Consider the following 25,245-nt stretch of genomic DNA (forward strand, 5'->3'; position numbering starts at 1 on the left):
GAATTAAATTAAATTGCAGGTGGGAAAATTGTCCATCAAACATTATGAAGGGAGACATTTTGAAAAAGGTATCATATTTAACCCAGTTTAAAAAATTTACCTAGTTAAAAAAAGAAAAAAACTTGTATGCCCTTGAAGTAGAGAAGACTTACTGTATCATGTTGCCTGTTATCTTTTCCTGATACGATCAAGAAGTAGTTCCATGCCAGCAGCAGCAACAAAGCCAGTGGTATCATGTAGAGCTCAAAGTTCCAGACCACAAAAAGAAAAAGCTAGAAGACAGAGCAGGAAAAAAAGTGATTGAAATCAGCATTGAACTCTTGTGCAGAGTTAAGACCAATAAATTGAAACAATTCTAAAGAAATCCACGTCTCCTTGTGGAGTGTTGTTCAACCACTTTGCTGACTCACACTTACCTCCACAATACAACTACTACCCTTCCCAATCCCTCCTACCTTAATTCTTGGAAAAGAAAAGTTGATGTACTGTCATCAAGAGAAATATTAATTGTTCTCTCATAAAATAATGCTTTGTGAATAATGCAAAAGAGCATAAAAATAAGATTGCATTTTAAGAAAGGTTAGTTGCTTTCATGAATCATAGAAAGGCTTGGGTTGGAAGGGACCTTAAAGGCCACCTAGATTCACCCCCCTCAACACAGCAGGGACATCTTTCACTAGACCAGACTGCTCAGAGCCTCATCCAACCTAGCCTTGAACACTTCCAGAGACAGGGCATTCACAACTTCTCTGGGCAACTTGTTCCAGTGCCACCATCCTCAACAATAAGGAATTTCTTCCTAATATCTAATTTAAACCTCTCCTCTTTCAGTTTAAAGCCATTACCTCTTGTTGTATCACTACATACCCTTATAAAAAGTCCCTCTCCATTTTCCTTGTAGGTCGCAGGGATATGATAAATTTAAAGAAGACCTCAATATGTTATTGAATCTGGTTATAGCTTTGAAACAACCCTCAAGCAGTGTAAAGGTGGCACAAAAGTTGATTAAATACTAATCTGCTATTTAGAAAAGAAGAACACGGTCATTTTGTACTAATGCCATACAAACAAAAAGAAGTAGCAATCAGAAGTCTTTTGCGTGGAAAACTAGCAAGAAATCACAGTAAAAGCTAAAATAATATGATTATTTTAAAGAAAGTATAGTAAAATAGAACTGACCGTGGATTCATCAAAATGGGTTTAAAAAGAATGCTGAGAAGCCACCTAAGTCCACCACTTTGAAAACTTTGATTTATTGCAGTGTTAGCTCAAAACAGCTCAAGTGCTCTGTCACCAGGGGCTGCCAGAAGCCTGTTTGGGTCACATCTCCTAGAGATGTGTGTCTAAATAACTGGGGCTGGTCTTCAGCGTGGGATCAACTTGGTCATCTCACCGCCAGAGAAACCCATCCCACTGACAGCTCCATACACCCCTGTCTAGACATTGTTCCCTACCATTGTTCCCTACCAACAACAAAAAAGTGAAAGCAAATTGTACTACATACTAGAGCTGGATAAACATCCAGAAATCTTGATAAGCCTTTTCATCCAAATAGTAAAGCTTTTGAATATTATTACTTTTAATACCTTCTACAAGGATTGAAGGTGTTGTGCTACAGAACTCGCAAACCTAAAGCAATGCCAATACCCAGGTAAACCAAAACAGAGCTCATTTTCCCAAATTAGCCATCAAGATGTATGTAAAGATCAGTAAGAACAAAATGCAGATTTTAATAGTCTTTGGCTAGATTTTTTGCTTGGAGTCTTCTGCTAGATTTTTGTTTGGAGTTACAACAAAATGATCTTATCAAATACAAGCAGCCACATAGAAAGCAAAAAAATAGTTCCAAATCTTAGGTAATCTTTCTCAACATCAGGTAACTTACCTCACCCCCATACTTTCTACCACTCTTTACTATGTATATGCAAGCCTATGAAACTGCAAGACAAACGTGATAATTACTAAAAGAACTGAAAAGCACTGTTTGTGAAACAAAAACAAGGATATTAGCATTTCTAGAAGTTTTTCACTTGAAAGAAAAAAAAAATTAAGGTTGTTTAGTTTAAAAGAAAATCTGTTAGACATGGTAATGCCTAAGAAGCTGTGTTGGTTTCAGCTAAGGTAGAGTTAATTTCTGCCTAGCAGCTGTTTCGGATTCAGAATGAGAATGGTGCTGATAACTCACTGATGTTTTGGGGTTTCTGCTAAGTTGTGTTTATCCAAAGTCAAGGGCCTTTTTTCAAATTGCCTCATGCTCTGCCAGTGGAAGGTATTCAAAATAAACTGGGAGGGAGCACAGCTGGCACAGACAACTGGAACAGACCAAAGGGTATTTCCACACCACAGAGCATCATGCTCAGGATATAAACCAGGGGGACTTACCCAGAAGGGTGGGTGGTGGTGTGGTTTCAGGAAGAGGGGTCTGGCAAGGGTCACTAGGTGGTGAGAAACTGCACTGCATTGTTTTGTTTGGGTATTTTTTTTATTACCATTTTTATTTCCCTTTAGTATGGCATTTCACTTTACTTTCAATTATTAAACTGTTCTTATCTCAGTGTAGAAACTTTACTTCAATTCTCCTCCTCATTCCACCAGGATGTGGGGGAAGAGAGGAGACATTTGAGCAAATGGTTACGTGGTGTTTCATCTCCAGCTAGGCTTAAAACCACGATAGAAGCAAGCAATATCTCATCTCATCTCATCCAAGAACTGCTCTGTGACCTTGCTGTATCTAATAGAGTGGCAAATCAGATGTAACCAACTTGCAACAAATTTTGTGTCTCAAAAGAAAAGCAAAATATCCTTGCGTGCTTTAATCCCAGAAATACCGAGTCAATGAATGCACACTGAAGGGTGTTTTGGAAGCCAGCAAAAAACACCAAGTATCAAAAAAGTAAATACTAGAGATTACCTGTTGAGAAAAGGTAACACATACAGTCTTTATCAGGGCCCCAGCTGAACTTTGGTTAAAAAGTGGTTAAGAAATGAAGTACTATTTAAACACTCCCTGGCCCCAGAGGAAAAAAGCCAACAATCTACACACAGACTCAGGAGACTTGGACCTGACTAGAGTCTGAGGAACATGGTCATCATGTGCTCTGTACTCCAGAATATTGATGAATTCCAATTCAAACACTTCTCCCTTGAAGTTTCTAAGGGCCAAATGACCTTCAAGGGCATTAATTCCTTACAGTACAGCCATTAAAACATATTAAGATATTACCTTTTTACAAATTGTAAGGACATGCCATTCAAAATGTTGATATTACACCTGTCATTCCTGAAGATGATTTTGCTGACCTGCCACCTTAATTTTCATCTAGTCTGTCTGAATTTTAACCAGTTCCTCCTTTCAGGCAACTGTCTCAGCCAGGCACTACACAAACATTGCGACACAAATTATATGTGTGCTGCATGAGACCAGCACAGTTATGGCCCTCTGACCTAAATGGCCTCATTATTCTTCCCAGACAAGAAATGCACTCATGAAATGTGTATGAGAGAAAACAAGCAGATTTCCAGTATCAGACAAAACTTTTAAGTAAACACAAGCAAATCCAAAATCTGGTGCAGAACAGCAAGAAATCTCCAGGACTCAGTTCTTATGGATTAAAGGCCCGATAGCAGAGGTGAAAGAGAAGAAGGAAGTGATATGTACAAACCTTCATGAAACATGGAGAAGTAAACCAACATTCCATTAAGCAAGTATGGGCCAAAAAGTCCCATACCCAAAACAAACCAGAAAAGCTAACAAATAAGTATAAAAGAACAGTTCTGAGAGTTGTCCATGTCCATAAAGCATCTAGTGGACGGTATCTGACATGATAACTTCCAGGAAAATAATGGCCTTGTGTGTGTAAAAAAAGGATGGTCATCACTGAAACAAGCTAACTATTTTAAGAGATGAGTGTGAGTCTCAAAGGTTACAGTTTAATACAACTGCCATTTCCTATACAGAAGAATATAAGGAAGGGCTTTTTTCATCTCTCCCATGAGGTCAAAGTTTTCAGAGTCACAGGCATGCACTGGTCACTTTCAGTTTATACTCTTAGTGAGAGACACATGCATTAAATCATCATTCAGAGAGACACATGACACTATCCCTAGTGTACAGCACTTCAAAAATAAATTTAAGTTAAGATATTGAATATCCTATTCTTTTGCAAACTATAGTATATTTTAAAAAGAAATCTTATCCAAAATTATTAACACTTCCTACTGTTGAGAAAAAAAAGCCTGCCCTTTCAGACTAGCAGCTGTGGATCATTAGCTTTCCAGTGATGAGATGTGTTTGATGAGTATTTTTTTTTCTAATTAAGAGACAAGATTCTCTATTTGACTATCTTCTGACAGAAGTGAAAAGAAAGATTTCTGCCTATGTGGAAAGGCCATGTTCTACAGAACAATTATTTCAGATTTCTTTTTATCTACCTCCACCCAACCTCTTTTCATTTTTAACAAAATCCTGTTTGCACCCACTTCACAGCAATAATCCCCGGTTTTTCTCAACTCTTCTCCTTTTTTCCTTTTGCTTCTGTTTTGACTGCTAGCAGGGAAGAGCATGTGAAAAAAAAGGATCAACCCTACAGGGGACACGGACCTCATCCTCAGGTACAGAAGAGACCAGAGGACATATTGAAAGAGGGCTGCAAGAACTGCTGTTTGAAAGCTTTATGACAAAACTAGAAAATGTTAATTCCACAGAAATGCCTGCGTTCAGTGGACCAGATATTGGCACTGGTAGCACCCAGAGCCATGAGCTGTAATGTGTTGGGAGTAAAGCAAAACACAGACATCCCCACTACCATTGTCTCACACAGGGCACAACACTCATGCTGCAGTGTCCTACTCAAATTGTGGCTTTCCTTGATCATTTTCACAGAACATCTCTACAGCCTTATTTACATATTATCTATATCCTTGCCTTATATTAATAACCAATCTCTTGATTACCCTGGAAACACAAAAATTGGCTGCAAACCATTTTGGCACAAATAGACAATGTCTACAGGTCCAAATACTGCACTCCAATCACAGGATCTTCCATTTACCATTTAAGCTCAAAATGACAATTTTATCACCTGAGGCTTTGTCCCTTGATGTATTCTCACAGGACTAGAAAGAATGAGACAAAACCTGTATCTGCTTGATACAGACTGTACCAAGGACTGCAGGTTTTAAGGTTCCTGCATGGTGTTTTATACAATGAAACAGTGGCAACTACTGAGATACTGAGTATCTTCAGTGAGAATCACTTCAGAAGAAAAATCTAAGGTGTTGACTTTGTGAGAAGTGTAAAATTACAATATGGATCATGCTAGATAACTACAAATATTTATGCACAATAGACTGATGATCTTAAGAGCTCTATATAGTTTTAAATAGTGTTGCACTGAAAAGATCGCATGCAAGCAAGGATCTACATATTCACATCTATCTTCCTTCATTATGTAGGCATTTTATCACTTCACCTGGGCATCAATTTTCTATCATCTACATCTTGCAATTCAATTTGAAAAATTTAATTTCTTCAGACAATCCAGGAACAAAATGTTATCATTGCCCCCTTCCTTTCTTACTGCCTTATGAGAAGCTGATGGGCTTTGAACGGGCCTCCTCCCAAAAGCCTGAAGATTTTAAAATTAAATTGTCCATCAAAAGTTATTAAACTGGGTAAAGAGAAAAAATATTTGGTACCTTCTTCAGCTTAATTACACTTCACTGTACATCTACCAGAGTTCAGACAACATACATAATCCCCAAACACCTGTATGGAAGTTGTTAGAAATACTGTTTTCTGTACATCACATAGTGCATCAGATTAACTTTTTCTTAAGCTGCTTCCTCACTTATCTTCTATCCACTATTGCAGATGAAGGAAGATAATTTAACATTTTAAGAAAACACTATCAAAATGTTTAATAGGGTAGAAATAGTCACCATTACCCAAATACTGGAAAATACAAAACTTTCAGACTTACTTTTCCCAAAGCAAAATAGAAAATACATATTTTAATGAAAAGTAAGTCACTTACTTTAAAAATTGTGAATATGAATGACATAAACTTCACAAATTCTTAAATTGTGCCCATATTCATTGGTATGTCAAAAAACCTAAATAAGCCCTCCTCACTATTCATTCATAAATAACCACCACCAAAATAAAAGGACCGTTAGGATCAAAGGATTTTAGGAAGCACAACCTTTGATAAAGTTAAGTCCTTTGGTTGTAGGAAAACTGACACTTTACCAACTGTCTGAGTGAAAGCAACAGCAATAAAATTTAAACCGTATGAATGAAGACTAAAACCTTGTAGCTAAAGGTGTTAAAGTAGGCTGTGGTTTCCAGTGATAAAATGCAAAAATACTGTGTTTTGGTTTGGTAACTACCTGTATGCCTGGCTTCCCTATGGAGAGACACTTCCATAAGCTGAAGTCTCATTTCACAGACTGGAACTGTAATGTCCTTGTTACATTGAAGAAACTCTGTCCAAGTAGGTCTAATTAATAAATTATTTCAACTTTTCAAGACCATCAGCCAACCTCAGTGAGTTCTCCAGGCTGATTTTCATACTCATGATTTATGACCTGCTTCATCATGTTCTTTTATGATGTCTGGAGTATTGGTTGAGTATAACTGTATAAAAACAAATAAATAAAAAGCCTAGGATTTGTTCCTCTATTACTGATCAGCTTTAAAGTACATAACCTGCAATTTCTTCACACAATGTAGGAAAATGTTTTTCTACCTTTTAATGTACTTATTTGTAAATAAATTTTAATTAATAAATTCATTTCAGTAATTAATTTCAGCTAGCTTGCCATTCATTGTAACTTGATCTCCCAGTCTATATTGTACTTTAAAAAAATTCTCCTTCATTGATCTCAAGACTTTGCCTCCAAAACTTCAGTTGTCAGAGTTTGCAGATGTATGTGTCTGCTCTGTCCTCTACAGCTATGCATGCCTGTTCCTATTCACAGCTCTAATGTTAATCTAGGGCTGACGTTACCAACTCCTTCTAGTCTATTTACAGTCTTTTACTCTTTCCCTATGAACATCCTGTAGCTTTCCACCCTAAATGATTTGTTTGAAATAACTTTGATGCCAGAGATATCTACATGTTAGCATGTAAGCTATGTGTTTTTCTTCAGTATTTACCAAGTCTTTAAATTTTTCTGTGCAGAGCACAATTGTACATTGCAGAAATGAAAACTTAGCAGAAAATAATAGTTTAGATCACAGAGTGAAGCAGCTCCAGGTGTTTGAACAACCCAAATCCTGTACTTCTAAGTCTGTCCCCAGGCTGATGTCACTGAGACAAGCAAGTATTTTTTGTTCTCTAGTACGACAGGTGCAATTATATTCTGCAATGCTTTCTTTAAATAAAATGCTAAACAAAACTCTCCAAGGTCATTTTTAGCTGGCAATTTTTTACAGTAGACTACAGCAGGTCCCAAGAAAGCTAAAGTATATTCACATACTTTTCTGTAAAAGTTAACAAATTGCACTATAAAGAACACGATGACTTCTGCTATCAGCATAAACAGTGCAAACTCCAAATATTTCAGTGAGATAAAGAGAAGGTAGAAGTTAGAATGCAGTTCATGAATATGTACATCCTGTACATTTTTGTCTCTTTTTATTGTAAAACACAGCACAAAGGAGTGGGAGGACATCTACTAACAGTCACTTCACAATTTGGTAGAATCAGTTATGAATTATTAAACAAATGTAATTTATAACATAACTAGCATATTTACTAGTGTATCACCACTCAGTCTTCTTTGGTTGAGTTTACTTCTTCATGCCCTTGCTAAACTTCTCTGTTCTGCAAAGCCCCACTCAGGTGCATTTGAGAAATCACATCAGACTAATACAGACTTTCCTGGAAGAGCAATGTCCTGAACTGCTGGGAGTTGTACAAGAAATGGAGTCAAATACCTGGTTAACAAATACACTTTTCATACCTTACAATGTCTGATGCACTTTCAGTCACCTAAAAGATTTCTCTCAATCTGTACATAAGTGACCTGTTTAATGAGGGCAAGCACAAAACTGACATCTTGGAAAAAAACCAGAGGTGCTTCATGGGAAGAGAAAAAAAAAGGGAATATCAGAAATAGACTTACCAAACAAAACTGAATTATTGTGTTAAAAACTACAGAAAGCCCCCTTACATTTTGGTTAAAGTTAAGTAACCATTCATATAAGGTGCTGGAAAGAGACAAGAGAGGTTAAGGCTGAAAGAGAAGTAAAGGTGAACAATATTCAGAAGTTCACATTTTTGAATCACATACTTAAAAGCAACAGCAAGTTCTGTGGGCAGCAGTAAGTAGGGCATCACCTATCCAAAACACAGAAAGACTATACCATGTAATTGAACAGCCTGCAATACAGTTTTTTTGTATTTTTAAATGCGATTTTAAGGTTCACTCTTGTAAGATATATTGAGAAATAAGATTTTAAATCTATAACATGCAATGTAACTTTTCAGAACAAATAAATTCAACAACAAAAAAATATTTTCTTTCTTATGATCCTAGAAACTGTCTTCTGCTGCTTTCATTGAGTGATGTTTCTGCGGGAGAAGTATATTTTCATGTTATTGAAAACACCAGTTGTTTTTCTGTAATAAATTTAATTATATCTGTATTTTTACAAACTGCATTAAATCATATTTAGCACAGAGATCTATGTCCTGACAACTATCATATTGTTTTTATAGTTTATCTTTCCAGTCAGCAAATGCTAGCACCCAAGCTGTATTCCTCTCTCCACATTTGCAGGAAGTAGTGTTGTAGACTCCAAATATATGATGTTTCATAGAATCTACCCCAGCAGTTTTTTGTTTCAGCAGAATTACATTTCATTTATTTAGATGATTGCCACTCCAACATGTTTAGCCATACTTGAACATGGAAATGTTTCACAGCTCTAAAAAGCATTTTTTGAGCCAGGACCATCATTGGTAACATTTACTAACCAGGGAAGAAGAGCAGTACATTTTATAGATGCTTACTTCAATGCACATCCTTAAAATGTGAATAGGGAAATGCAGAGTATTTTTACTTTGTTTGTTTTTTGTTTGGTGGGTTTTTTTGGTTTTTGGTTTGTTTGTTTTTTTTGGGGGGGGCGGTTATATAAGATACCATAGTAATGAGATCACAATCAGTGTGTTTAAAAACTACAGATTTTGTATGTGTGTTTAAACTTGCTACATATGGCAAGAAGCAGAGAGTTCTCCCTTAAAGGACCAAACTCTAAAAACAGGTATTTCATAAATTTAAATAAGCAGGGCCCAAGACTTGGAATCATACCCATATGGCTTCTGTACTTTAACACTCTGTTCAAGTCTCAAGATCTTTCAACCAAACCAAAACAGCCAAATATTCTATTAGAGAATAGTCTATTCTATTAGAGAAGTCTCATTATTAAGTTGTCTACAACTTAAAAGAGATTTTTTTTAATTTTATACAAGATTGAATGCATTCATTAATCATAAAAAGTCTTTGAAAAGCAGCAAGAAACTGTCCTTAGGGCAAAGGAGTACAGTTTCTTGCTCAAACCCTGAATCACTAAAACAGATTATGCACATGTGAAAAACTTCTCTGCTCACTGTCGTGTTTCTAGCAAGTCCAAATAAAAATGACATTTAAAATTCAAGATGGAGGCTTGATCTTATGATTCTCATAGTCACAGAGGTATGTGCAGCATAATTACTAACCATGTATTTTTTATTAAAGATAGAGCAGACTTGGGGTTTTAGCAGACTGTCTTTTCAATGTCACTCCTCCTTCCCCAATTCCCCAATACCTCCCTTCCACCTGAGCTTTGGGTGACACCAAGGAGAGGAAGGCAGGAGTAACTTGACCTGGGTTTTTAATAAATCTGTAAAGTCCTGTGGAACTGACCTGTCACACTGAAGCAGATTGATGATTTGTGAGCAGACCTGGACTCTTCAGAGCTGCAGCTCATGTCTACCATTCGAGGTAACTCTCTCAAAATGGCACTGCTTTGCCAATGTCTTCACAACAGCATCTGGAGAGGGGGATAAATGTTTTGCTGATGCTCAAGAAAGCTTTTTGCAAGACTCGGGAATTCAATTACCTGTTCTCTAGGCAAGTGTATTCCAGCAGGTATAGACTCCTCTACCCCTCTGCTCACTCTCACCAGACCTCTGATTAGCTCTGATGGATGTCCTTCCCTTACACCCTCAAAGATGACAGAGTCTAACCTTTGACCAAAGCCACCATGTCAGCTAAACCATAGCAGTGTCAGGTCCAGCCTGTTTTGAATACATCCAGGGATGGTGACTCTATCCCTTCACTAGGCAGCCTGTTCCAGTGCCTGACCATCCTTTCAGTAAAGAAATTCTTCCTAATGTCCAACTGAACCTCCCCTGGCACAGCTTGAAGGTATTTGCTCTCATCCAGTATTTAACCCATTCAGTAAAGAAATTCTTTCTGATGTCCAAAATTAACCTTCCCTAACATAGCTTGAGGCCATTTGCTCTCATCCTGTCACTAACTGACTGCAAGAAGAGACCAACCCCATCTCGCTACAGCCTCCTTTCAGGCAGTTGTAGAGAGTGAAAAGGTCTCCCTGAGCCTCCTTTTCTCCAGGCTAAACAACCCCAGCTCCCTCAGCTGCCCCTCATATGGCCCTGCTCTCTACACCCTTCACCAGCTCTGTTGCCCTTCTTGGACACACATTCCCACACCTCCATGCCCTTCTTGAAGTGGAGGGCCCAGAACTGAACTTGAGCTGGGGAATCACCACTGCACAGGTGGACAATCAGTGCCCTGGTCCTGCTGGCCACACAATTTCTGATAAAGACCAGGATGCCATTGGCCTTCTTGGCCACCTGGGCACACTCTCTCACGTTCAGCCAGCTGTCAATCAGCATCTCCAGGTCCTTTCCTCCTGGGCCACTCTCCAGCCACTCCTCCCCCAGCCTGTGGCACTGCATGGGGTTGATGTGATCCAAGTGCAGGAGCCAGGTCTGGCCTTATCGAACCTCACAGCGCCGGCCTCGGCCCCTTGGCCTGGCCTGTCCAGATCACTCTGCAGAGGCTGCCCATGCTCCAGCAGATCAACACTCCTGCCCAGCTTAGTGCTGTCTGCAACTTACTGAGGGTACACTCAATCCCCTCACCCACACCAGCAATAAAGACATTAAGCAGGGCTGGAACCCATACTGAGCCTTGGGGATTCCCAGTAGTGACTGACCACCAACTGCAGCACCATTCACCCCCATGCTCTGGGCCCAGCCTTCCAGCCAGTTCTTAACTCAGTGCACTTGCCCAAGCCACAGGCTGCCAGCTTGCCTTAGTTTAATACAGTTATACAAAAGAGTGACTCAAAAGTGAATTATTTCCCCTTTAGTTTTAACCACTCCCCTTTCATCAATAAGGAAAAATGAATGTGGGAAGGTCTAAGTGAAAAAATAAAAGCTTACTAAAAAGAAAAACAGCAACAACCAAAATACTATTTTTTGTCCAAAACAAATCAACACTGCTGGGATGCTGGAAGAAACTTTCCAGCTGCTGCAACGCTGACCACCCGCAGGGGCTGGAACTCACAGAGAGATAGATGGCCAAGCTTCCCAGCACAGCACAGCAGCTGCGGAGAGTGGCTGGAACTCATGCAGCGGGTTTGATCTCCCCTGGCCTGGTGCAGCAGCTGGAGAGAATGGTATTGTGAGGTTCCAAAGCCTCAGGAGAACAAAAGAAAACTACCTTGCCAAACAGCACAGCACAAAGCAGCAGTAATGAAAAGTTGTTGCAAAGTTCACTGTGGAGAAGTTTTGGATTGCAAAATGTAGCTTCTTGGTGTCAGTGCAGAGATCTGCCCCATGCCAACCCCTAGATAGCCAGAAGACAACAGAAGAAGAGCTCCACACACATTTGTTTCTGGTTTTTAAAGGGATCCCCCATTTCCCCTTCTGTGAACCCAGTGTAAAACACACAAGTATGGCTTCTTGGGTTGCTGAATCTTAACGTGACAGTAAAAACAGACTACATGGATTAACATAGAGGAAATACAGAATACACATTTTTGGTCACTCAGGACACAGCTTCCCCAGCAGAATGCTGGGGGTGACTGAAGTCCAAGGTAGACAATATCCACAGTTTTTCATCATCCACTAGGTTGGTAACCTCATAATAGAAGGAGATCAGCTGATCAAGCCGGATCTGCCCTTCCTAAACCCATGCTGGCCGAGCCTGATCCCCTGGTTGTCCTATTTGTGATGCATGAAGGCACTCAAGATATCTGTTCCATAACCCTCCCAAACACCAAGGTCAGGTTGACAGCCCTCTAGTTCCCTGAATCCTTCTTGTAGGTGGGCACTACACTGGCCAACCTCCAGTTGTCTGGGACCTCACCAGTTAACCAGAACTCACGATGAATGATGAAAAATGGCTTGGCAAGCTCTCCTATCAGATCTCAGTACCCTTTGGTGAATCCCATCCATTCCCACAGACTTGGGAATGTCTCAGTATCACAGCACGTCACTACTTCCTCCTGCACTGCAGGGGGTCTGTTCTGCTCCCTGTCCCTGTATATCAGTGCAGGGGACTGGTTGTCCTGAGGATAACAGATCTTTATGTTAAACACTGATGCAAAGAAGGCATTAAGGACCTCAGTCTTTCCATCATCCCTGGTGACAAAGTTCCCCTCCATGTTCAATAGAGAATGAAGATTTTCTTTGGACCTCCCTTTGTTGTTCATTTATTATAAAACTACTTTTATTATTTTTCACAGCAGTGGCCAGGTTGATTTCTAGCTGAGCTTTTGCCTCTGATTTTCTCTCTACACATCCTAACTATACCCTTGTACTTTTCCTGGGTTTCCTGCCCCTTCTTCCAAAGGTCATAAACTCTTTTATCCCATGTTCCAGCAAAAGTCAGACCAGTCTTCTTCCCTGATGGCTTGTCTTTCAACAATAGAGCATGCTCCTGTGCTTTTAAGATTCTACCTTTCCTGATCCCTTTATCATCAAGGACTCTTTCCTAAGGAACTCTCTGTGTCCTGAACAGGTAGGGGCTGGGTTAACCCCACTCCTTACTTCATGAAGAATCAAAAACTCTATCATTTTATGGTTGCTGTGCTCAGGATGGGCATTCTACTACCACTTTCAGTTCATAAACAGCAGGTCTAGCAGGCACCACACCTGGTAGGTTCCCTTACCAGCTGTGACAGAAAGTTCTCTTCCACATAATCCAGGAACCTCCCAGACTGCCTTCTTTCTGCTGTGTTGAGTTTCCAACAAATATCTGGCAAGCTAAAGTCTTCCACAAGGAAAGGGCTGGCAATTGTGAATTACCAGTCAGCTGCTTAGTGAATAGTTTACCTGCCTCTTCATCCCGGTTGGCTGGTCTGTAAGACTCCAACAAGGATATCTGCATTGTTAGCCTTCTCACTCAACCTTAACAACACTATTCTTGCTTACCAAACAGGTTCTAGCTTCAAATCAGGACCCTTATTCCTTTTCTTTGCCTGGAGTGGAGAATAAAAATACATGGGATTTTCTAGTTAGCAGCTCCTGCGTATGGATCTCCCCCACCTGGGACCATTTGCAGTTCTTGATGCTTGAGCACAGAGCATCAAGGCTGCTGGGGAAAATCTACAGAAGATGGCAGCCCGATAGACACATTGTACACTTTTATGTGATGAGGTTTTGGTAGTGGGGGACTGCAGGTGTGGCTTCTGTGAGATGCTGCCAGAACTTCCCTTTTGTCTAACCAAGTCAATGCCACCTGGCTCCAGGAAGCACTCACCGCTGGCCAAGGCTGAGCACATCAGTGCTGCTGGCAGCATCTCTGGGATAATGTACTTAAGAATGTGAAGAAGAAAACTGTACAACTACAGTCAGAGAGAAGAGTGAGAATATGTATATGTGTAAGTATATGTAAATATACTCTACCAACACCCATGTACATGAAAAAGCATGAGGAACAGGTACTCCAGTTATATATGTATGTATGCATGGGCAAAACTTCCCCTGCAGCCAGCTGTGAGGCAGGCTGTCTTTGAAGTCCATGGAAGTCCACAGTGGAGCAAATATCCATCATGGAGGACCCCACACCAGAGAACTTCAATACCCAGGGAAGGGACTCATGCTGGAGCAAGTCTGTGTCTGGAGGGCTGTACCTCCTGGAAGAGAGCCACACTGGAGCAGTTTGTAAAGAACTGCAGTCCAACACCCTGTAGTGTGTTGACTGTGGCTGGATGCCAGGCACCCACTGAAGCTGCTCAATCACTCCCTCTGCAACTGGACAGGGAAAAGAAAATATAACAAAAGGGTTTGTGGGTTGAAACAAGGTCTGGGAGAGATTACTCACCAAATATCATCACAGGCAAAACAGACTCAGCATGGTGATATCAATATAATTTATTATTAACAAAATCAGGTAGGATAATGAGAAGCAGAATAAATCTTAAGCACACTTTTCCCCACCCCTCCCTCCTTCCCAAGCTCCACCTCCTCCCCTTCAGCAGCGCAGGAAGATGAGGAATGGAGATTGCAGCCAGTTCATCACAGGTTCTGTCACTGCTCCAGGAGAAGAGTCTTTCCCCTGCTCCAGCATGGGGTCTCTCCCACAGGAGACAGTTCTCCACAAATTCTTCCAATGTGTGTCCTTCCCACAGGCACCTTCACAAACTGCTGGAATGTGAAGGTGCACAGGGTGCAATCCTTCAGGCACAGCCTGCTCCAACATAGGTCCTCCACAGGGTCAGAAGTCCTACCAAGAAACCATCTCCAGCAAGAGTTCCTCTCTCCATGGGTCTGTAGCTTCCAGCAGCTAATCACAGAAGCCACCACTGTAGCCTGCCCACTAAGAAAATCTGATCATATCCAATACATTCTCATTGGAGAAATTTGTGGAGGACTGTCTGCTGCAAAAGTGTGAGGAATTGAAAAGAGTGTGAGGAATCTTCTGCCTAAGGAGGAAGGAGTGCAAAAATCACGTATTATGAAATGACTGCAGTCCCTATTCCCATCCCAGTGAAGCACTGCAGGAGCAATCTGGGAGTGGAGTTGAGCCCATGGAGAAGGGAAAGGGAAGATGTTTTAAGATATGCTTTTACTTCTCATTAACCTACTCTAATTTAATTGTCAATAAATTCTAATAAAAACTAATTTTAGACCCTAGTTGAATCTCTTTTGCCTGTGACAATAATTGCTTAATGATGCTGACCCTTGAGCCTTTTGTTATACTTCCTCTTCCCTGTCCAGCTGTGGTGGGCAGTGATGGAGAGGCTGAGGTGGGCATCTTGGGCCAATATAAAGTCTCTGAACCATTTAGGTCACCTTTAAGATCATCACGTCCAACTCTTAACCCAGCACAGCCAAATCCACCACTAAACCATGTACCATAGTTAGAGAGGTGCCATATCTACATGTGTTTTAAATACTTCCATCACTGCCCTGGGCAACCTGTTAAAGTGTTTGAGAACCCTTTTTTTGAATACATTTTTCTAATATACAATGTAAATCTCTTTTGGTGCAAGCTGGAGATATTTCCTTATGTGCACAAGCAGAAAACAAAAGGCAAAACACCAGCATTTGATTGACCATTTTTGAAGGTCCTAATAAATTTAAACATACAGGAATACAGTGTTGCAAATATTTTAGGATAAGGACATAATGTTATGTTTGTATGTTAGAAACAAATTAACCACACGACTACACTGAATGCAACTCAATGAAGTTTCAACCTCAGAATTCTATGACTCAGAGCTCTAAGACATAAGCAATTGACAAAAATTATAGACAAATCTTAACTGCAGACAGCACTTCTGAAATAATCAATGATAAATATCAGGCAGAAAAAAAGGAATTTGGGTATGTAACCAGAACAGGAATTTAGTTACTGGAAAAAGTCTCTATAGAGATTTGAGAAAATCACAAAAGCTGTTGTCCTCATTAAAGGGCTGTATGGTTCAACCAAAAGCCAAAAACTATCAGGATTCTCTTGTCTCTCTTCACATCTTAAAAGAATGAAATTTCTTCTTGGGTCTTTGAAAACACTTAGGGAAATTTTACCAGTAAAGACATATTGGTGTCTTAGGCCACCATTCCTTTTTTTCTAAATACTCGTGATGTGGAAATCACCATAACTGAAAAAAACACGTAATAGCACCAAGAGGAATGCATACCAACCTGAAAGACAAATGAAAGAGCTCCAAATAAAAAGAGAAATATACATTATGTGCACAGTTTCTATCCACATTCAGGTACAATTCTTTGACAACATAGCACAGGAATCTCTGCTCCACGTATTTTTTAATTCCATTTATACACCTTTACATAGGTTCTTTGGGCCACATATAGTCAGCAATTGGATGAGGTTTCATTCCTCAGTTCTTCCAATTGGTTATTTATATCTTTTCATAGAAATGAGACGAAGTATCAAATCTATCTACTACTTTACATTTTTTTTTGCCTAAGTAAAAATAATATACAACATTTACTGATTGAAAGTAAAACAACTCTCCATTTTACAGACAGGCCTCCTTTTGCATTTTTAGGGTATCCTTTTCTTTCCTTCGTAATTTTGGAATGCATAAAATCACATTAAGAAGTCATGGCAGTTTTGTTTTCATCCTGCATCTATGGTTAACTAACTGGTGGTTAAATTTGGAAACTTGTATGAAAACTTCATGAGACACAGCATGTCATGAGCCTCTCCTCACCATCAAATCACACAAGACATGGCTACACCTCAGTGCATCTGATTGTATTTTTTTCCACACTATCACACATCTTTATCAACGAACCTCTAAATACATGCTAATGTACAGTCTAGTGTAGATCTATATGTGGGAAACCCTGATTATGGAAGGTAACAAATTACAGTATGAAGAGTAGCAAGTTATCACAGAGCACAATAAAAGACAATGTCCCTTTTCCAGATTAAGGACTGTAGGGGATTCCTTAGATTTCTAGGGTGAAATTAGACATAAGCAAGGTCAATATTACACCTGTGAAAAGTGTATTGATCTGGAGAAAGAAATTGGCCTGATTAGTGGAGACAGCAAAGGCAGAAGCAAATGAAGGAACCAACACCACGAGTGGCAAGACGCTCAGTGGGTGATGCGCTGTTTGGGCAGGACAGGGACAGGAAGGGCGGCAGGGCAGCCACGGGCGGCACACTGGGCAGAGGCACCAAACAGTGGACAGCAGGGCAGCGGGTAGGGATGATTACATGGGCTACAGGTGCACGAGCATGGGCAAGAGGCAAGGGCCAAGGGCAGGGGCAGCGTTGTGACAGCAAAGGCTGGGCAAAAACGGCCAGTGAGGAGTGAGTGAGAGAAGGCAAGGCCCAGGGCTGGGGTGACGTTCTCCACGATTTCTTATATACTGCACAGCCCCTCCCATGGTCCAGCTGTCCAAGGAAATCCTTGGGTTGTCTGGAGAAGCTCCCCTAACAGCAGGAAGGAGTTCTCTCCACCCTCAGGGAGAGTGGCCTGGACAAGTCCTGCCAGTGACAAAGGTTTTAAAGGCTCTCTCCAGCCCAGGAGGCTCCTTGGGGAAGTGCTCCTAGAGACAGAGCTCCTCTCCACCCCTCGGTGTGGTAGCCTGCTGAGAGACAGAGCCCCTCTTCACCCTCCTCCCGCCACACCAGCCACGGTGCTTGCTGTGCACATGGACACGTGCTGTCGCTGTCAAGGCATGTCCACATTTTCTAGTACTTTTCCATTTAAACAACAGATTTTTGAACAACAGTTCGGAATAAAATCCAATGTTAAGACATTTTCACTCTAACATTAATGAGTCCCTTGCAAGTAAGAAAGAGAAGAAATAAAATCTGAAACAAAGGAAGGCATCTCATGAAACAAAAAAGAGAAGTAGCACCAGTAAATATAAAAATACGCTGAAGCAACAGATGTTTTGGAAAGCTGTGTGTACTCCTTATGTTCTAAAACTGATTAACGCATGAAATTAAAAAATAATGGGAGTGTCAAAACCTCACCAGATAATTATATAACTTCTTTCATTCCTGTCACTTTATCACATAATGTTCAATACTATTACATATTATTCATTATTTGTGAAACAACATTAAACTGGCTGAGGTATAACATCTTATATTTAATATACCTCAATTATGGGATACTCTCTTTAATTATCTTTAATATAATTCCAGAGCAGGTAGTCAGAAGGTAAAGAAAAAAAAATATTTTACATGTACGTATACATACCATCTATACATTCACACACACACATATATATAGCATCTACACATAGGTTTAGTTATATTTCTCTATACAAACAGCAATTTTGGTTCTAAGAATAAAAAGACAATTGTTTGAATTACTGAACTGTGATGTCAGTCTTTGAATACTTAAGTAGGCAGGTGTTTTCTGTTGTTTTTTTTCTACACACCACTGACATGAAATTGTTATTCCCATCTCAGGCAGAAAAAAGGAGCTGAATGAGTTTTCTAGTAGTACATTAAAGTAAAAAATAGTTTGCTTATAAGGATGCCTTTTTAAGCCCCCCAAATGCATTGAGAATGATCACTAGTAGAGACAAAAAGATTTATTGAAACAACCTTAGCCTACTGATAGACCATGATATCTAAAGAAAAACAATTCTTGTAAAACAAGTCAGTAAAATAGTATTTGCTGTCCGTATGAATTCCCTGTATTAAAATATCTTTAATACCTCTATTCATATTTCTGGAATTTCTGTTTCAAAGTTCTTATGAAGAGTGACTTTTGTACAACCTGACTTTAAATATATAAACCAGCATAACTGAAAGCTGTTTTTGCAGACTGGGAAAAATGCACATCTCCCATGTCCCATTTGGGACAAGGATGCAATCTCCTCCTTGGGTAATTCCTTTCAGAAAGAGGCATGTCTGCACACACAAAGACTAAGAGGGAGGGAGTGCTGTGATGCTCTGCTGTGCCCTTGCCAGCCAAGGCAATTTTTATTTCAGTGCTTACATACAGATGTTGGTGTCCAAGTACCCACACTGTGGTTACTGCCCTTAAAAAGCAGAAAACAGCTAATAGATCTTCAGCCACTCCCAGCTCTTTCAAAATTTGTAGCAGCAGAGAGAATTCATGTAAGTCACGAAAATTGTGACATATCTGGAGAAAGTTCTATATGCAATTGCTGGAATATCATTCACTCTGACTGTATTTGCTTTGAACATCAGAAACCAAAAGCTTATTTCCTATGCACTTGCTTTTTGCATGAAACCCCAAATGCTGTAGAATTACTTTCAGCGTCAATTTCTTGTTTATCACATTTTCCACCCTCTATGTTTTTAGTATCTGGTAAGTCTCTCTGGGATCTAGCTACATCTCTGATAAAGAGCTATTTGACAACTCTTGATACAAGATTTCTCTTGATACAAGATTTCTATTTGACAACTCTTGATACAAGATTTCTCACTCATTTTACCTATATACAACAGAAATATACAGAAAGCACTTATACGTATTTATTTATAAGTATAGGTGTTGCAGTATCATATTCAAACACATAGAGAGTAAATGCACATATGTGCTCACACAGATACAGTAAAACAATGGGATTTCCATGGGGAAATGCAAAAATTATTGTTAAAATATCTGTCATCCATGTAAGAGAAACAAACAAGAGCTGGGCATTAAATTTGCATACAGCCCCAAGCAGAGAGGTTCCTGCATGTGTACTGTTCTCCTGCTCTTGAAGATGGGCATATCTGGCAGGGAGAGTTTGTCAAGATTAGCTCAGGAAAAACACCTGCAAGGAGCTAATTTGAAGACATACTGAGAATTTGCATCAGTATGTGAAAATAAACACAGCTATGCACACTGAAAGTTACCACAAACACTACGCATCAGGGAATAATCTAATTAACACACAGCCATACATCACACTGTGAAAAACTGTAGCCACTTAGGATTGATTTAGGTCTTGCATTGCTTAGATTTGGAAAAGAAAGGGCTTTATAAATGTTCAGACTGAGAAGAAAGAAAAAAATTATATTAAATTAAAGTAGTTGTGATATAAACAGGCCCAGATGCACTTGATGGCTTAGTGAATAACAAGGCAGCATAAATATGTCAATGCTTCTTTATGAAAAATAATCAAAAGGTACAATTCCTTTCTTGATTTTGAAACTGCTTTTGACAAAGTCTATACTAATAGCCTCTGCTTCAAGTTACAATCAAGATTTTTTTTTTACCTAACAGGTTAACTTGTGTAAATAAAGTGGTTCCTTTGCCAACAAAGCTGCCTGCTGAGGTATAAGTTATTGTGATTTAAAATTCTGGTAGGAAGCAGATTGGCATTACTGCATGTGATTCATATTTTAAAAAAATTATATAATCTATGTGTGAAAACAACTTGACCTGAAACCATCTAACATGTCTTTCCTTTCCTCTTCTTCTCTTTTCCCCAAAATTAATCCTCTTTTTCTATCTTTTTGTTATAAGAGAAAGCATGATGCCATTTCATAATTTGTTCTTTCTTAACACACACAGACACTCAAACACAAGGAAATTAACTCATCATATCAAAAGTAGGACAAGAAAGAATATCTCCAGATGTTCACAGCTACATGTCTTATGAGTCTGTACTACTTTTAAATAGTAATTGAAATTACTCCAGAGATCTCACACATTTCTGGCCTGCTAACATGAGTTTAGTTATTTCATTGACAGCTCACAGATACTACTGAAGTGTAATGAAACAGATATGATTGGACAAAAAGCAGCTGAAGATTGCTCACACACCCACAAAAGGTTTTAGCCACACTGCAAACCAAGAATATTGAGAAGGGGTCACAGAACTCATCCAAAGAAAACTGAGGTAGTATCTGTGGCATTTTCGGAACATGCTCAGCTGGTGTTGGCCTCTGCACCTTCAAAAAAGAATGACTACAGAGGCATGGCCACAGTTTGAGCCAGTCTGCAGGCGCCTCTCTTTCAATGTTCAGCAGCATTGCACTCAGCCTGAGCCTACTGTCTTGTCAACAATAGTCAAGGTGCCTGGCACTCATTTCAGGCTTGAGACACCAGCAAATGTGAGCATATTCTGTGCATTTTTGGTAAAGGCAGAGGGGAACAAGACTGCTTACTGAATAAGAATCTAAAAAAAAATCTAAATCTATTGAAAAGAAAAATCTCATTACTGACAATGCTCCTGAAATAAAAAGTGCATCCTTCAACATACATGTGTCCTGGGGACGTCTCATAAGGATAAGGTATCCCAGACCCCCCAGGCCCCAAGATTGTTACTGAATGTTTAAGACTCACAAGGAGCCACCTTGTGTGTGGAGGCAGTGGGGGAAGCAGGCATCCCTCTTCCCGCCAGAGTTCAGGAGAATGTGCACACTGCCTGAAAAGTTACCTGCTCTGCCCGAGACTTCCCCAGGTGTGGGTCTGTCCTTCCGTCCTGCCTTGCTCCCTTCCGCTGGGGGACTGGGGTGTGCTGCAGAGGCTGTGTGCTTGGCCAGGGATATTGCAGCGCTGCAGCTCAGCTCTACGATCGCATCTGCCTGCCTTCCCCAGCTGCTGCTGCTGTCGGCGGTGGTGCTGAGGTCAAATGCTGCCTGTGAGTGAGCAAAAGGTGCCATTTTCCTTCCTCCCCCCACACTGGGCCGAGCCACCATCGCCCCGGGAATCACCACGCGCTGCAGGGAAATCTGCGTTAACCGGTTAGAAACTCCTGGCTCTGTTTTGCTGCTCATTCCGCTCTGTTACATACATATATAGTCTAGTAAAGAACTGTCACTCTTGTTTTCTACGTTTTTGCTGGAAACCTCCATAATTTCTGAAGTTACAATAAATCAGAGGGAAGGGTTTTCTTTCCATTCCAGGAAGGTTCCTTGGGAGACATTTGTCTTTTAAACCAAGAAATTAATTGGCACCTAATATGTGGTTTGAGAGAAAAGGATGAAAAGAGGTTAACAGTTCTTGGGTAACCCATTTGTGTACTGGTTACAGCAACCTCATTAGGAATCACCATGGTCCACCTTACCCCAGTTCAGCTGACAGTTGATCACGTTCATGTTTTTTTCCATTTGCAGATCGCTATCTAAACACGGGCCCCAAAACTAATGTCATTGTGACTGTCAACAAGTTTGTAGAATGGGTCCATTTGGTGGGTAATTCAGTGCTTGTAAACCTCTTTTGGACTGTGTGCATGTGGCTATCTAACTACCACAGACTAAGATGCTGGCATTGGGGGCTCATGGTACCTGTTTTGGGGGAGGAACGCAGGGGGGTGTTTTCTCCCAATTTTTCACCCACCTTTCAGGCCAACCACAAGAGCTTTTGAAGGGTTTAAATTCCTTGCAGATGCTAAAGATACCATATTCTTGATGATGTTTTCGCTAAGTTTATTCAACATGGTCCATTTAGTTGCCTTGGGGAGCTACCCCAAAATCTGCCCCTAGAGGGAAGGGATGCTGCCCAGATACCTGTGGCAGAGGCAAGAGACACTCCCCAAGAGCACCACCCGCAGTCAGAAGGAAAGGTGGGTAACACAGCAGTGCAACTGCTGTCACGGCCATTCTGGCTCCACACAAACCAGAAGGGAAGCCACAGCCAGGAGCCGTCACCCCACTGAGCATGCCAAGAGGGTAAAGCCTCTGTGGCAAGGAGAGTGGTGGAATAAATGTAGGTATGGAGAGGTCTGGCAGGTTGCTTATGTCACACTGCGCGAGAGGTTCCATGCTCGCTCCGGAGTGCCCGTGCCGGGCAGGAGTGAGTCACTGCAGCATCTCTGCAGCATCTCTGCAGCACCTCTGCCTTGCCTGAGCCACCAACACGGCCTGCCAGCCGCGGTCACAACTGCACCAGCATGGAAAAACAGCACTCAACATGTGGGAGGCCTCCGTGACTGTGTTCTTGTTTGTTCTCTTCTTTTTTTTTTTTTCCCCTAATAACGAGCTGTTACTCTTTTCTTATATTTTTGCCTGGAAGCCCCGTGATTTTCAAAGTTATAGTAATTTGGGAGGAGGGGGTCTTCATTCCAGGAAGGCTCCTGCCTTCCTTGGGAGACATTTGTCTTTTAAACCAAGACAAAGTGGTATAAGAAAAGCCTTTCACATAAGAACTTGTAGTAACCTGTAAGATCTGTGATGTTTCCAAGCCCATCTCTGTGCTGTTTTTCAAATAGGTGAATATTTTACAGTAGGGGCTCTTGGTTAATAGCCTTCTCAACAGAGATGGGTTAAAGAAACCTTTTGTTTATGAATGCAAAATTAATTGGATAGGATCCAGCTATTTATATCTATACATTAATAGCTATTTCTCTCTCTCTCTCTCTCTGTATATATATATATATATACACACAATAGAAAGCAAAAACCAGAGCAGTGTTTACATCCCACTCTAAAACCACAACACCAAAATTAACTATTTCAGGTGACAAAGAACTGGCTGTAAGCCTTTTCAATTGTCTTTTCTTGAATCTTTAACTCACAGCTCTACTTCAGGCAACAGCACCCCAACTGCAGGAAATGGAAACCCCTTTCTCAGTGGCGACAATAAACATAAATGACAGAATGGCATGTGGTGGTGGAAACCCAGCCACGCCTTTCCAATGACAGGAATCCAGAAAGCAGTGACTTCAATATCCTGTTAGAACCCACCTAAATGAATGAAAGCCTTATTGCTGAAACATGTAATTCTTTCTCCCAAACTGTCAATCTGTCCCAGCAAACTAGCCTCAGCAACAAAATACCTAAAATTTGATTTAAAGTGTAAGCAAGTGGAGAATCAAACACAGGCAAATCCTGAGGTAAAAATAGCCTTATGAGAACAGAATTCAGCTGAGGGTTTTTCACATCATGGAAAAAAGTAGTACCAGTAATCCTCTAAAACAGTATGTCAATAATGTTTATCCATGTCAGAACTCAAAAAGAAAAATACATTAAAAGATGGACTATGACTACGATACCTCATGAAAGCTCATGATTGCATTCCCATTTTTTCCTTCAAAAATTTGATGTTGTGTCTTGACAGTGACAAATTGCATGTTATTTGCTCAGTGGACTTTCCTGATAATAAAAGATATTCTTCCCCAAAAGAAGGTGTATTTCAGGTAAACGCATTCACATGTACTGAGTCTGTCCTTTACTAAAAAAGAGTTTGAATGTCATCATGGAACACAAAATTTTTAAATACATTACCAGGTAAACTTTAAATTACTTCAAACATCGAAAATGCCTATTTTTCTTAAGATACTATTCCTAAGATATTGATATCTGTGAAATGTAAGTTTTGCACCGCCATACCACATGCTCAATGACAGCTACATAGTATTTATCTTCTGAATAATTCTTAAAGGCCAATCAGTTCACCTAAAAAAAGCAGGAAGACAGAATAGAAAAGAGCAAAATTGATCTATTGCCATTTTAGTGTAAGTTTATCATAAGGTAATTGTTTATACCCTTGAGATTTTCAAAGTTTAGGGGAATCTGTTGTAGAGGAATATATATGTATTTTTCTGTAATCTTTCCATCACAGAACCCAACAGATTTCTATCTATTGTTATCTAACTATGAAAAAGTTAAAAAATAAAACTTGCAGCTCATCCTCCAGACAAACAGCTGAACAGTTTTCTATCATGCTTAGGTAGGAAATAAATGCAGCCTTATTCTTCCACGCAGTGAGAACTGAAAAAGAGAAAGTAATATACAGGAAAAAAACCCAAACCTACCATTCATGCTGGTGCACACCTTTAACTTTTCCTTGCTACACAAATATATAGCTGCATATGATCTGCATGTAAAATACCTGATGTAGAAATATGTAATGGTGTGAGGATGCAATAGCAAAGTAAAAAAATACACTATTACTAAACCAAGATTTTTTCAAATTTGTATTAGATGGAGTTGCCTCCTTTCCTTGTGTTAATGTTTTTCCTTCTCCTGTCTATGCAGTATATGCTCTGTTTTGACAATAATCATGATGTGGTCCTGCTTTCCTTGGGTGCCCCAAGCTGGGAAATGACTCCCTTGCCTTATGAGTTACAATAAGAGCATTTGCTATGGACAGCAAGTGCCTTTTTAACTTGGCCACTGACATGACAAATTGAATCAGGGCCTTCAGAAACAAGTTGGCTTACCTTGTTAACCATGCAGCATTTGCTCAGGAAGAACAACTTATAAAATATACTTTCCTCTCTGTTTTTTTGGGGTTTTTTGTTTTTTTTTTTTTAATGCTTGCTTGGATTCCTGTAGCAATTTGAAAGATGAAAAGGTTTGCATTTTACAAAACAAAACAAA

The 25,245-nt window shown here is 40.0% G+C and overlaps 1 protein-coding gene across 3 annotated transcripts in view; it reads right to left on the bottom strand.

Moving 5' to 3' along the window:
* MCTP1 (multiple C2 and transmembrane domain containing 1) overlaps positions 1 to 25,245 on the bottom strand; it is a 207,104-nt gene that overhangs the window by 52,363 nt on the left and 129,496 nt on the right. For all 3 annotated transcript variants that reach the window (XM_066569227.1, XM_066569228.1, XM_066569226.1), the window contains one exon: positions 153 to 272. In XM_066569227.1, coding sequence (XP_066425324.1) covers positions 153 to 272 — 120 coding nt within the window. The remainder of the gene's footprint in view (positions 1 to 152; positions 273 to 25,245) is intronic.

This window comes from Molothrus aeneus, chromosome Z (assembly GCF_037042795.1).
Source record: "Molothrus aeneus isolate 106 chromosome Z, BPBGC_Maene_1.0, whole genome shotgun sequence".
NCBI lineage: Eukaryota > Metazoa > Chordata > Aves > Passeriformes > Icteridae > Molothrus > Molothrus aeneus.